General features: G+C 47.3%; 1 protein-coding gene across 3 annotated transcripts in view; it reads left to right on the top strand.

Annotated features, from left to right (window-relative positions):
* Window positions 1-13,931, top strand: part of RAB40C (RAB40C, member RAS oncogene family) — a 42,876-nt gene that overhangs the window by 20,905 nt on the left and 8,040 nt on the right. For all 3 annotated transcript variants that reach the window (XM_053276345.1, XM_053276346.1, XM_053276347.1), the window contains 3 exons: window positions 7,037-7,097; window positions 10,428-10,488; window positions 12,590-12,667. In XM_053276345.1, coding sequence (XP_053132320.1) covers window positions 7,037-7,097; window positions 10,428-10,488; window positions 12,590-12,667 — 200 coding nt within the window. The remainder of the gene's footprint in view (window positions 1-7,036; window positions 7,098-10,427; window positions 10,489-12,589; window positions 12,668-13,931) is intronic.

Genomic DNA, 13,931 nt, shown 5'->3' with positions numbered 1-13,931 from the left:
TGTAGTTGCCCATCCAAATGCAAACCAAGGCTGACTCAACTTAGCAAAGGGGGGCAATTCATGCTCACTACCACAAAACCAGTCGCCCTCCCAAGGTTAGTGAAACTATGCTTCTTGTTTTATGCTGTGGCTTCTCTTTGAATGCTCCACCTATATTTTGCTGATGCTTTTATTCAGATTTTGTTTATACTTCTGATACTGTGTGTGTTCATTTAGCATGGAGAGATGGATTAGAAAATATTAAAATATTCACCAAGCTCTGCACAACTCGTGATCCAATAAAGCTGAAGCTGGCGTGCCAAAAACCATGCATGGCATCCCACGGGACGAGGTAAACCTCCTGTTTTCCTGCCTGGGGCTGCAAAAGGTCAAGCACTTGACAGACTGTGAAGATGGCTTGTGGTGGTTTGTGTCTTGGAGTTTTGTGTTGGGCAGGGCTGCTGTAAGGATGATGGCCAGCCATAAATAGCTTGCGCATTCCCTGCCGAATGCAGCACCCAGGTGACTGAACGTTTAAGCTTTGGTTCCAAACATCGTCTTTAATTGCTCAGTTCAATCCGCCAGTGTTTCTCCCAGGCAACATGTCTGACCCCGTCAGGGATTCCGAACTCATGGTACTGAAACGTGTGTATTTGTGCATGTATGATGTTAATGCTGAGAGAATCGGCCTTGTGGTAGCGAGCATGGATCGCCCTCTTTGCCAAGCAGGGTCCACTCTGGTTTGCATTTGGATGAGTGACTACACATGAGCACTGTGAAATCCTTAGGGGATGGGGCTGCTCTGGGAAGAGCTCCTGCATGCTGGCACGCAGAAGGTTCCAAGTTCCCTCCCTGACAGCATCTCCAAGATAGGGCTGAGAGAGATTCCTGCCTGAAACCTTGGAGAGCTGCTGCCAGTCAGTGTAGACAATCCTGAACTAGATGGAGCAATTTTCTGACTTGGTAGGAGGCAGCTCCCTATGTTCCCCACATCAGTTGTAGTTGGTGGAGTTGTCAGTACCTGAGAGCAAAATCGGAGTGTTGGTATTCAGTCTTTGTGTAATAGTGCCATCTACTGGCAGTCAGTCTTTCTAGCTCTGCCTTATGGTTTGTTGGATGAGCGTTGTCTCTCCTAGGTAACATGTGCTTGGACAGTTGAGCTTTTCTCCACCCCATGAACTTGTTTGAACTAGCCTGATGCTTTCAGAACTGAATTCCCGATAGCTATAATGAAAGAGGCATTGCAGAAAGAAGTTTCTCCTTCGCAAGAGGATTAAAATGCAGAATATGTAATTTCAAAATTGCAACAGTTCACTGTACATAAAAAGTGGAAGGGCATTTTATAGTTTGGAACGCAAAGCCAATATAGTTGGGGAGGCTGCCTGAATCGGAGGCTTTAATGAAGGCAGCATTCCTAATATTATTAAAGGGAGTGGCACTGAGGACTCAAAGACCTACCCGTAAAAAGCTTTCTCTGCCAGCCTGAATCATCTTTCAATGAAATATTTAATTATATGAAAGTGTTGCGTTCACTAACAGAACTGTGAAGATTCCCCTAAAGTGCCAAATGAGAAGTGAGACTACTTCACCCGCTGTAATATTTTCTGTAGTAGAGACTTGCATTGTTTTCTTGGGGATTTCCATTGTTTGAATTCTGGCTTGCCCAGTTGGTGGCCAAAATACTGTGAGTGCAAAAAAGAAGGCAATCTGAGCACCTTACACTTCCTGCTGGTTCCTGTGCTCGAAATACTTGTTCAGCTCTGTGCTTGGCTGCTGTGTGTAGGTGCGTTTTCTTAAAAAAAATATCTGCCAGAATAAATGTTCATCAGAGTTAGTTCCCATAAAATTAAGGGGTCTCTCGTTGCAACCCTGCTAACTGGGCAAAGAGGCACCTTTTACCGTGGTGATTCTCTTTATTTAGCAGGAGGAGAGTAACTGGCCCTATCCACCCCCAGCACAGGACCTCCAGTGACTGTTGCTGGCGTCTATCTTGTGTTTCTTTTTAGAATGTGAGCCCTTTGGGGACAGGGAGCCATCTTATTTGTTTTATTTCTCTGTGTAAACCGCCCTGAGCCATTTTTGGAAGGGCGGTATAGAAATCAAATTAACAACAACAACCAACAGTACTCATGATAAAATTCAGCCATCCCAGGTCCTTGGGAAGGACTTGATGTCTGGATAAAACAAACCAGTCAATAACACCTGTCTGACTGTGTAAACAAGAAATAATAATTTTTAAAAATTTAATTAGCCAGAAAAGACTTGGTCTTGTGGTAGCAAGCATGAGTTGCTCCTCTTGCTAAGCAGGGTCTGCCCTGCTTGCATTTGAATGGGAGACTACATTTGAGCACTGTCAGATATTCCCCTTAGGGAGTGGGGCTGCTCTGGGAAGAGCACCTGCAGGCTTGTTCCAGGTTCACTCCCTGGCATCTCCAAGATGGTGCTGAGAGCGAGTCCTGGCTGCAGCCTTGGCGATACTGTAGACAATACTGAGCTAAATGGACCAACGGACAGACTCGGAATATGGCAGCTTCCTATGCTCAAGCGTATGCAGGACACCTCTGTACTGGAAGCCTTGCCTATTTCATACTGGTAGAGAGCGGCTCTTATAGTGGAAAGCAAGAATTGCCCCCTTTGCTAAGCAGGGTCTTCCTTGGTTTGCATTTGGATAGGGGACTACATGTGGGTACTGTGAGACATTTCACTTAGGGCAGGGCTAGGCAACCTTGGCTTTCCAGCTGTTGCTGAACTATGACTCCCATCACCCACCCACCCCCATTGCAAAAACATTGCAGCTGGAGACTGTGGGAATTCAGCAACAACTGAAGAGCCAAGGTTGCCTACCCCTGCCATATGAGATGGAGCTATAGCTCCATGGAAGGGTACCTGCTTGCATGGAGAAGGTCCCAGGTTCAGTCCTTCCCTGAGAGAGACTCCTGCCTATAATCTTGGAGAGCTACTGCCAGTCAGTTTTGACAATACTGAGCCAGCTAGACCAATGGCCTGACTCAGGGAATGTTCTCTCCGGACTCTTGTTACCCTGATCTTCTGTACTTTGCCCTAGTTTGCAGATGTAGACACTGTGGTGGACCTTAGAAGGGCAGCTGCCTGGGTCCTCTGCATGCAGTTCGGCTAGTTTATTTCATATCTCCTCCAGTTTACCATTTCATGACGCAACTTTCACCTGGCTGCGTTTTCTAGTGGCTGCTGTATACAGATCTGTCCCAAGCTGAGAGCTAGTGGAGACTCGAGGCCATGTTTCCACTGCTGTCTTGGGACGCACAGTGCACCGTGCCTGTTGTATCTGCATTATGCTGGATAATAGGCTGCTAAGAAGTGGTGCTGCCACTCAGTTGCCATGCAAGAAGTCTTCTCTGTTTCAAAACGCAGACAGGAATTTGGCGACACCCTGCTTCTAAGTGGATATTGTGTGGGATCTACCTAATTCCTGCCTGTTTCCTGGTACAAATGCATGCTCCTGAGTCAGAGACTTCTTAACTGTGTCTGTTGCAGCAGAATTTGCTGCTGGAGAGTTCTAACTCTTTAGTGGTTTATGCCTCTGGTTTATTGCTCTTTTGTCCTCCTGAAGGAGAGCCATGGTTAAATATGGATTCCAAAAGTGATATTTTTAGATTGTGAGTCCTTTTGGTGCAGGGAGCCATTTTCTCATACCTTTTGTGATGTAAACTGCCTTGTCAGTGGGAACTTTCTTATAGTGGTTAGTGTTCGATTAGGACCAGGGAAACCCAGGTTCAAATTCCCATTCAGCCATGATGTTTGCTGGGCAACTCTGGACCAGCCACTTCACTCTCAGCTGAACCTACCTCACAGGGTTGTTGTGCAGATAAATATAAACATGTGCACTTCTCTGGGCTCCTTGAAGGAAGAGCAGGCTATAAATGTAAAAATAAACAAACTGCCATCTTGCTGGTGTCTCCTTTCTGCTTTGTAGTGGTGTTTTCTTTCTTTTTAAGAAAACATTGCAAGCCCTTTCGGGACTTATGTAAACCACTTTGAGAACTTCGGTTGAAAAGCAGTATTTATGGTAGTAGTAGAACATTTTTGTTGAAAAGTAGTACCTAAATATTTTAATAATAATAAACTTCAAGTATAATGGCTGTGGTCGCCAGAAGTCAGCACCAACTCAACGGCACAACTTTACTTATAATGGCTAGAACTTTATAGATGCACAGATCTGTTGTTTCTGGGCTAAACCGTGGTGTTTAATGAAATAGGGAATAAATCTTTTATAACTTGATAGCTATGCTTACTGCAGATCTTAGAAGTATACTGTGAGCCACAGTGCACCATGAAATTATCCTGGTGAAATACAAACTTGAGTTCCCTAGAGTTGGGGTAGATCCCAGTGCCTGTCATAAGGTATCTATCTGTTGCTGCTGGTCCTCAACAGACATTTTCCTCATAGTATGGGATGTGCATATGGGTTCAGTTTAAGAGCTCATAAACTCATTAAAACCAGATTCATTTTGAACCAGATTATTTTGTGAAAGGGAATCTCATTATGCATAGAATTCTAAGACACAAGTTAGATGGTTCATACTTTAAAAAAACAAAAAAGCTTGCACGTGGCATATGTCCATGAAAACAGTGAATAGGCAGGATTCTCTACTGAAGGAAGTAATCATTCACCTCCTGGGGCAGAACCAGGTGCTGACTGATAAGCAGATTAAACATTGGGAGGGAAGCGAGGTTGAGGTTTGATTAGCACCCTGCCCAGCTCTCCAAGGATATTGTCACAGAAGTGACTCAAAGAAACAAGAGAAGCATTTCATTGCACTTGTTGGTTGGAAACCATCACTCTTTGACCTGGTGGATATTTGATATGCTGGTATGACTGTTGTGTTATATCTAAGATCATTCCAATTTTAATATACATTGCAGCAGGGGTGGATAACCTGAGGCTCTCCAGCTATTGCTGGACTACAATTCCTATCATCCCCAGCCACAATAAATGGCACCTGAGGGTGATGTAGTCAAACAGCTAGAAAGCCTCATAGTCCAAGAACCAGGCACACAAATCTCGGCCATCAGTGTTTGGCAACATTTACCCCCGCTAGAGATGGAAACTGGGCAATAACACTGTAGCACTTGCAGATCTTTCTGTGTTACCACCCCTTCTTTATCCCCCACCCAAGCAATTGGGGTAAAATTGCAGTCACTTTTGCACAGCGGAAAGGGTCAGGGTTCGGGTGACAATGAACCAATTATTATACTCTCTCCATGGAGTAATCTTTGGAGGACACTCCTGCCAATTTTCTCTTCCTTTCCTCTGGCATCAATCAAATGTTATCTTAGTTTTTTGTGTTTCTCAAAGCTTTTAAAATGCCATTGCAAACTTGGCCACTCCAGGCCAGATAGTCGGGACAATAAAAGTATGATAACACACTGCAAGCTGCAGATGTTGCCTATTTTCCGTCTCTAGGGGTTTAGAACTTGTCATAAATCACCGTGAGCATTCCCCCACCAGATGGTACCAATCACCCCAGCACCCCTGCAGAAGAGGCCAGCGCAGAATTGCATTGGGTGGGTTGGTGCATAGATCTTAGTGATAATTTGATCCAGTCTTTGAATGAGCTTTGCAACATGCAGATCAAGCTAGAGTGAGATCTGTGTGCTAAGGATATGCTTGCTGAATTTCAGTTTAGATCTGTTTGATCTAGACCTGGGTTCCTGAGAGAGGCTTTTCTTCGGAATGGAATAACTAGTCAAAGTCACAAGACCAAATCTCAATGAGTAGATCTCTTAATCATATTACTAAAAACATTTGTAAAATATAATGCAGCTTGTCTCTGCAACACCTAATGCATTTATCTCCTGCTAAGTGAACAAAGAGGCACCTTTTTAAAAGGGCTGGTTCTCTTTATTTAGCAGGGGGAGAGCAACAGGCCCTATCTGTCCCCAGCACAGCATCTCTCCAGTGGCTGTTGCTGGTGTCCATCTTATGTTCTTTTTAGACTGTGAGCCCATTTGGGGACAGGGAGCGCCATATACATACAAACAAACACTTTGGGCACTTTGGTTTAAAAGCAGTTACATAAATATTTGCTGTGTGTGTCATAAATACTGTAAATGTTTTTATGCTGTTGGAGCAACATCAAGTTCAAGCTGACCAGTGTTCCTTACTCACTAGCTAACTTTGTAATCTGTGCAGAGACCAAAAACATTGCTTACTGGAGTTGTTTGTCCATTTTATTACCATTTTAAACTTCCAGATTGCTTGGCTTTTAGACAGAATTGAAGCTGAAGCAGCGATATCAAGCGTTTGAGTGTTCCTTGAGATGGGAACAGGGCTGTAGGTCAATAGTAGAGCTTGCTTTGCATGCAGAAGGTCCCAGGTTCACTCCCTGGCAGTGTCTCCAGACAGGGCTGGGAAAGCCTCCTGCCTGAAACCTTGGAGAGCTGCTGCCAGTCAGTGTAGGCAATACTAGATAGATAAACTTTATTACGATCATAGATCAGACAGTACAACAAAAAACATTACGTAAGACTAGAGTGTATAATACAAACAATGTAGCAAAAGCTAGCCACATTGAAAGTGATCTCTTTACAAAAGTTAGATGACAAAAACTCTAAATAAAATTCATCAGAGTGACCTGGAAACTTCCCCAAAAGAGGAGAGATTAGTTTTAAATGAGCATTGTTATAAATTTTAAAGTATAAAATAACATGAGGGGTAGTTTCTACGGCACCCATTCCACACAGGCAAGTCCTTAAATTAAATGGAATCCCTTTATATCTACCATCCCTAACAGCCGTTGGAAGGGCATTTAGGCAGGCAAGAGTAAATGGGTACCTGAATTCAGGGATAAGACTATTCTCTAAATATGTTGCCGGTTTGGAATTAAAAAGTCATTTCCCCAGATAGATACCACTCCTTAGACAGGCTGTATCCACTCAGTGTAGGCAATTCTGAGCTAGATGGATCAAGGGTCTGACTCGGGACAAGGCAGCTTCCTCTGTTAGCAAGTCTCCTCTGTCCCTAGTTTAGAATGCTTGTGTCTCTGGTGTGATCACAGTTCCATTGCTTTCATTGCAGGCATTGACTATAAAACCACAACAATCCTGTTGGATGGCAGAAGAGTCAAACTGGAGCTCTGGTGAGTCTGCTTTTCTGAAACCTTCCAATTTATTCGGTGCTTCCACGAGTGAGAGAAAAAAGAGTTGGGTTCATGGGAGCTGATTTGTCAGGATCCCGTTTGCCACATTTCACACACCAGCCACCAGATCCACATGGCATAATGGGGTTTGCCTAGTCACCTGTTCTTCCATAGCCATGGTTGTACAAGTAATCTCTCTCATCACCAGTAATGTTTTTCTTCAGCACCTGAAAGAAAATGAGGCATGTACAGTTCAAAACAGAATTAATGCCGACAAAACCCCATCCGTGGACTCATAAACACACATATGAGAAGGGAGGAAGATCTGTTTTTTTTTTTAAAAAGTGATGCGAGAATAGAGACCCAACAGCAAATGGAAAGCAGCTTAAGCATCCTCCTTCAGCTTGATGATCACATGGCATCTTTCTCAGCCAGTTTTTATTTACTGCCATCTGTCTAACCCAAGGGTTCTCAAACTTGGGTCCCCAGATGTTGTTGGACTGCAGTTCCCTCATCCTCAGCCACAATGGCAAAAGGGCCACAACATCTGGGGATTTCAGGGCACACGTGGCTGTTCTTTGACCTTGTTTAAGGGTTCGCCCAAAAATGGACTTCGGAGGAACATTATGGGAGGAGAGCTGGTCTTGTGGAAGCAAGCATGAATTGTCCCCTTTGCTAAGCAGGGTCTGTCTTGTTTTGCATTTGGATGGGTGACTGCATGTGAGCACTCTCTGCTGTAAGATATTCCCCTTCAGGGATGGGGCTGTAGCTCAGTGGCAGAGCAGCTACTTTGCATGCAGAAGGCCCCAGGTTCAATCCCTGGCAGCATCCTCAGGTAGAGCTGGGAAGGACTCCTGCCTGAAACCTGGGAGAGCCACTGCCAGTCAGTGTCGACAATACTGAGCCTGATCGCCCAATGGCCTGTCTCGTTAGAAGGCAGCTCCCTCGGTTGTGTTCACCCTGAGGACACTGATTTTGGCCACTTCCGTGATGGGAATGGTCTCTGCACATCATCATGATGTGCAGACTAGAGTCATGTACTCCCCAATAATGACTGTTTCTGCCTCTGATTTGGCAGAGGTGGCTTGATCTCCCGGGCTGCTCGTGTAGCTGCTTTTGCAAGGGCATTACTCCATAGACAAGGGCCTCTAAAACAGGCCTGCCCAACTTAGCACCCCCCCAGCTGTTTTTGGACTACAACTCCCATAATCCCCAGCCACAGTGGCCAATAGCCAGGGATTCTGGGAGTTGTAGGCCAACATCTGCAGGAGGGCCAAAGTTGAGCAGCTGTGCTCTAAGAACAGAGTTTACTAAAATATAACCCCAGGGTTATGAACTGTGTGTGTTTGTGTGTGGTTTTTTTTTTCATGTTTGGAAACATGTGGTTCCCTTGGCTCCATTGTCAGAAGGTCCAATGAGCTCTCTGGGGAATCTGACTGAGGGTGATGAGGCTCCCAGCTGTTTGCAATGGGCCCCTCCCAGGCCCTCAAGCCCAGCAGGGCCTACGGCATCGCAGCGTACTCTGTGGCTAACCTGACCGCAGCCTGCACTTCAGTAGGCACTTGTTTATGTCAGCACAGCACTCCATCTAACATCACAGAGGTCTGCTGATGCCCCCTGGTGTGCTGTAGCGTTTCGATAGGTTCGGAGGCGTGACTGAGATCTACACACGGGGTGTCGGAGGCAGCTGGTGTCCTTAACACACCCTGTGTCTGTTTACTACAGAACACGTTGTACTGCTAAACAATAGTTCTAAATAGTGCATGGTGTGTTCTTGGCCTCCTGGAGGTAGTCACTGAGTGCTGGACCCAAACATGCCTCCTCCAGCCAGAAGCAGAACTTGCCTTTTGTAGCAGCTTCTTAAGTGAAGAGCCGAGAACTCTTTGTACTAAAGGACTGCTTCCAGCATTTTCCCTTTTGTGTCTGAGGAGGAAATGACGAGCCGTATAAGACCTATGCATTGCAGTGGCCTTGTAAACAAGTCTTTTGTGGGCTAGTAACGTTTTACTCGCCCTCATACTAATTTAGCCAGCTTTCATGAAGAAAAAGTGGGTCAACGTGTCCTGCCTGGCTTCGGGAGCTGTATGTACTCCCGATTTTTTGGTTGTGTGCTTCAAATAACCTAGGTAGGAGGAGGGATAAAGTGATTGTGTGGGAAGTGGAAGCTAGGTTGAAGGAGGCGCATGCTAGGTGGAGGGTTCTTCCACAACAATATGCTGGGTAGGATGGTGCCAACTGACCCAGCTCCTGCCTCCCACTTTCCTCTCCTCCTACCTAGGCTTTTGGAAGCACGTGGCCCAAAATCAGGAATGCACACAGTTCCCGAAGCTGGCTAGGATGCTTCTCCAACCCACTTCTCACTCATGAGAACCATCCTTGTTGTTTTGCAGCCCATCTACATCCCGGGGTGGGGGGGGATTGCCATTCTTTAAACTTGCCTTATTATTCAACGGAAGACAGTTTTTCACTTTCCATAGATGAGATGGTGAGTGGCTGTTCACCTAGCATTTTAAGCTGTGAGCAGATGTCATGTTGGGGCTACACATGTGGCTAAGATGCACACAGAGCTGGCCATGGGAGCAGGCGGGCTGGGCGGTCGCCCAGGGCTAAAGCTTCCATCAGAAGGGAGTGCAGAGCTGAGCTGGTGGCTTGTTGTCCTACTGTCTGCAGTGAGCAAGGAAAGCAGCATCTTTAGCCATTTATTCAAAGTTCTACAGGTTGTTTGGGGTACTACCTACAAAAATGAACTTCCATCCGTTACCATGGCGAATGGGTGAAGGTACACCTTAGCAAGAACACTATTTATCCCAGGGCTGGCCATGGATGCACACCTGGTAAAACTTTAGAAATAGGCATGCAACTGTTCCTTTAAGGAGTTACCTATTGCTTGTGCATATTCTCTCGCATGGTTCTGTATAATCTGCATGCACTCTCACAACAAGCATGTTATGTCAGGCGTCCTTGTCATTCAGTGGGGAAATGGGTCTGAGAGCTAATGACTTGGTCCGGGCTACCCAGTGAATCCACGGCAGAGTTCGGTCTTCAGCCCTTCCCCTCTTTCTCTCTCCACATCTTTCTACTTGGGTCATACTCGAGTCCTGTCTCCAGTAGCAGGCACACACAGAAACATGTCCCAGGAACATGACAGCTGTGAACTTGTACACGGGGTATCCATCTGACAGGGATGCTTTGATAAGCAAGTGGAAAGCATTGTCCAAAGTAATGTGGTTCCTGTTTTAACACGTGGACAGATGCAACAGATGTGTCGCTCCGGGTAGAATGCTGGTGGTCTTGAGGTGTGATTTTCTGTATTTGCTTTTTCTGTTGCAGGGATACATCTGGCCAAGGGAGGTTCTGTACCATCTTTCGGTCCTACTCTAGAGGAGCTCAGGTGAATATTGCCCCCAGTACTACTTTGCTTCTTTTGGGCAGTTCTCCCTCCCGGCAAAGACGTTGGTTTGTGCAAAGGCCCCTCTTGCTACCAGTGTTCTTTATTGGTTTGCTAACATCTTGGAGAACACGGGAAAAGCTTGAAGGAACCAGTGAGCTACCTCCAGGCTTAGAGGCAGGATGCACAACTTCGGCCTTCTAGCTGTTGAACTACGACTCCCATCATCCTGGAGATTGGCCACTGTGGCTGGGGGTGATGGGGATGGTAGTCCAAGAACTGGAGGGCCAAGGTTGTGCAACCCTGTTCTAGGGTCTGAGAGTGAGTGGAGGAACAGCAGGTGGTGCTGCTAAACCCTTTCCATTCTGGCCCCTTTCCCATTCAAAGTAATCCCCTCCCCAGCTGCTTTTCTCCTGGGTGGGGGAGATTTGGGGAGTCGTATTCCCCCTCCCCCAGCTGTAGTAGGTGATTATGAGGGGTCTGACGGCCCAAAGAAAAGTGTTGAATGGCCCCTCACCTACTGTTCCTGACCTGCAGCCCCGAGACAGCTTCTGGTTTTAAAGAATAAATAGGAAAGATAAATGTGACTGCATGTTGTGTCTGGCTTGGACCAGAGTTGTTCCAGTGATGACTGGGCAAACTTGTTCCGTTGGCCGCAGAGATTCTCTCTTGCCGCCCAAGAAATCCAGATAATCACTCTGAGACATCCATTACTATCGACTGACTTTTCTTTGGTTAAAAGTTCACAGCTAGTGTTAGTCAAAACTCACGCTCCAGCGAAATAAACGTCAAGGCTCAAGCTTTTATCATCTGTAGAGCACAGGGCAATGGAACCAGCTAATGCTGCTTATAGGTAAAATGTGACTCCCAAACAACTTGGCGCTTGGGAGGGGCAGCCAGAGGGACGAGGCTGCCTTCTGCTGTACAAGTGTCCCTGGCAACTCTCCCTAATGGGGACTGGTGGCCACTTGGCTCCCCTCAGCTGGGAGTACCTCTTAAAGCCAGGCACTTGAGGCAGAACCAAAGCAAGGCCGGTATCTCCACATGCACCTGGTTTTCCAGCGGGATTTCTGCCAACCAGTGAAGAGTGCAGCTTGCCGAGTGGCCTCCTAAAATAGGGGTTGCCAGCCTTCTTGGCAAGCCGGCCTAGTGGCACATCCGAAGTGTCGGTGAGCACACCGCCCCTGGTGTGCTGCAGAGCATGATGCCATCATCTTTCTGCCTAGCAAAGGTTTTGCCTCCGGCTTCCTACGCTGGGCAGTGGTCAGACCTGCTTTGGTGCCCTGGCCAGCCCTTAAGGCGGTCCTTCCTTGGCACACCGCAAACTCCACCTGCCTGCACTGCTGCTGTCACCCATGCTGCAGATTGGCCAACCGTGTGCTAGAACAGCTCTCTGCATCAGCCCCTTGTTCTTCTCTGAGGCATGGTCATTCAGGTAGTGTCGGGCAGCATCCTGGCCATTTGTCTCAAGAGAACTCGCCGTGGATGGCGACTTCTAGTGCATGCTCAAAACTTACCACCTCCTGCTGTGGGGGCTAACAGCAGATACCTGCTTTTGGCACGGGGGCAGAGCCTACCGTTGTTGTCTGTGGGCAGGATTCCCAGAAGTTGTTGACTACAACTCCCAGAACCCCCAGCCAAAGGCCATTGCAGCTGGGGATGCAGGGAGTCCACAGCCTCTGGGAATCCCTCTTGCAGGGACCGCCTCCAGGCTCGGAGGCATGATGCCTCTAAATACAAGTTGCAGGGGAGAAGCAGTAGGAAAGAAGGGGTGCCTTCATCTCTTGCCTGTGGGCTTCCTAGAGGCATCTGGTGGACCACTGGGTGAAACAGGATGCTGGACTAGATAGGCTTCCTTGGGCCTGACCCAGCAGGGCTTGTCTTATGGCGCCTACCCCTTAGCCAGCAGCTTTATTTTCTGAAGTGGGGGTTGGTGGCTCCCCACACATGCACATGGCTCAAACAGCCTGGGACTCTGCCCAGCCTGCCTCACCCATGATTGGGGCTTGATGAGGCACTCTGCTCGTTTACCAAGGTATTCTATCAGTCTCTCCTACGTAGGTTTGAAGTGAAAGTCACTAACTCAGTGTTCTGTTTCATGCAGGGAATCCTCTTGGTATACGACATCACCAACCGCTGGTCCTTTGACGGCATAGACCGATGGATCAAGGAAATAGATGAGGCAAGCCTGACAGGCATCAGATTGGGGTTACCTTAAATCTTTTGATGTTGGTTGGTAGTTTACTGTATTTATATCCTGCTCTTCCTCCAAGGCTCCTACATGGTTATGTTTATCCTCTGAGGTAGGTTAGCCTGAGAGAGAGGTGACTGGCCCAGAACCACCCAGTGAGTTTCATGACTGAAGGGGGATTTGAACTCGAGTCTCCCCAGTCCTAGTCCGAGCCCCTTACCACTACATCACACTGTTCCACATCTAGTTGGAAGTGAACTTGAGCTTTATGGCCGTTTGCCTACCACAAAACCAGCTTGGGATTTCTACTGTTGATGCAGACGCTTCCAGCTAGAGAATGCTGCCTGCTTTTGTGCGTCTGTCATACAGCCCAGCTTCAAAAGGAGATGTGATGTTGACAGGAGCCTCAGTTTCTGAAGAAACCTTTGATGTACCCCAGGGGGAGAGCGGGATCAGCCTTTAGAAGGGAACAGTAGTAGCCATTCCTGGTTGGGGAAAGGCGCGTCCTGCCATTCTGTTCTAGTTCTCACTCAGGTGGTAAACCTGTACTTGGGTTGTACCATCTCAGATCGTAAGTAGGCGTTTGCATGATTGAAAGCTCCTCCATCCCAAGCACAAAAGAGAATCCCTGAATCATAAAGCTGGTGGGTCAGGGAGAAGTCTAGGCTAGAATCCTTCTCCCTGACATGTCCATCTTCCTGTGTGCAGGGACTGTGTGTTTGGTTTTGTTGTGGTGGTGTGTGTTAGGTGTGGTGGTGTGTGTGGTGTGTTGTTGTGGTGGTGTGTGTTGGGTGTGGAGGCACTTTCAGTTGTGATTCCCCACCACCACCACCACCCTGCTAGCAACAAACTGAAGGGATAGAGCCCAGATACAAATTTATCTCCTTGGGTGAGAATTGGGCCTAAAACCTATCCGTCGGAATTGCCTAGCCTCGAGAGGAAACGATGCTTCTAGTTCTCATGAGTTCAGAGTGTGGAGGGATGGAAATCCATGGCGGACATGAGGGCTTGTCCTTGCTTCCAGTCAGCAGGGCGTTGGGTTCAGGCCACATCCAGGGCTCCCTGTAATGGGGATTCCTAGGTGGTGTTCACTACCACTCCCATAATCCCCAGCCAAAGCCCATGGCAGCTGAGGATGATGGGGGTGGTAGTCAACAACAGCTGGGGATCTCTGCCACAAAGAATACAACACTGGCCATATCCAGACATCCAGTTTCCTACACTCTAGTGCAGTGTTCAGCTTGGAGCGCAGGAA

The sequence above is a fragment of the Hemicordylus capensis genome, chromosome 13, assembly GCF_027244095.1.
Source record: "Hemicordylus capensis ecotype Gifberg chromosome 13, rHemCap1.1.pri, whole genome shotgun sequence".
Lineage (NCBI taxonomy): Eukaryota > Metazoa > Chordata > Lepidosauria > Squamata > Cordylidae > Hemicordylus > Hemicordylus capensis.
The sequence above is the reverse complement of the archived record's forward strand: the minus strand, read 5'-3'. Positions and strand labels throughout refer to the sequence as shown.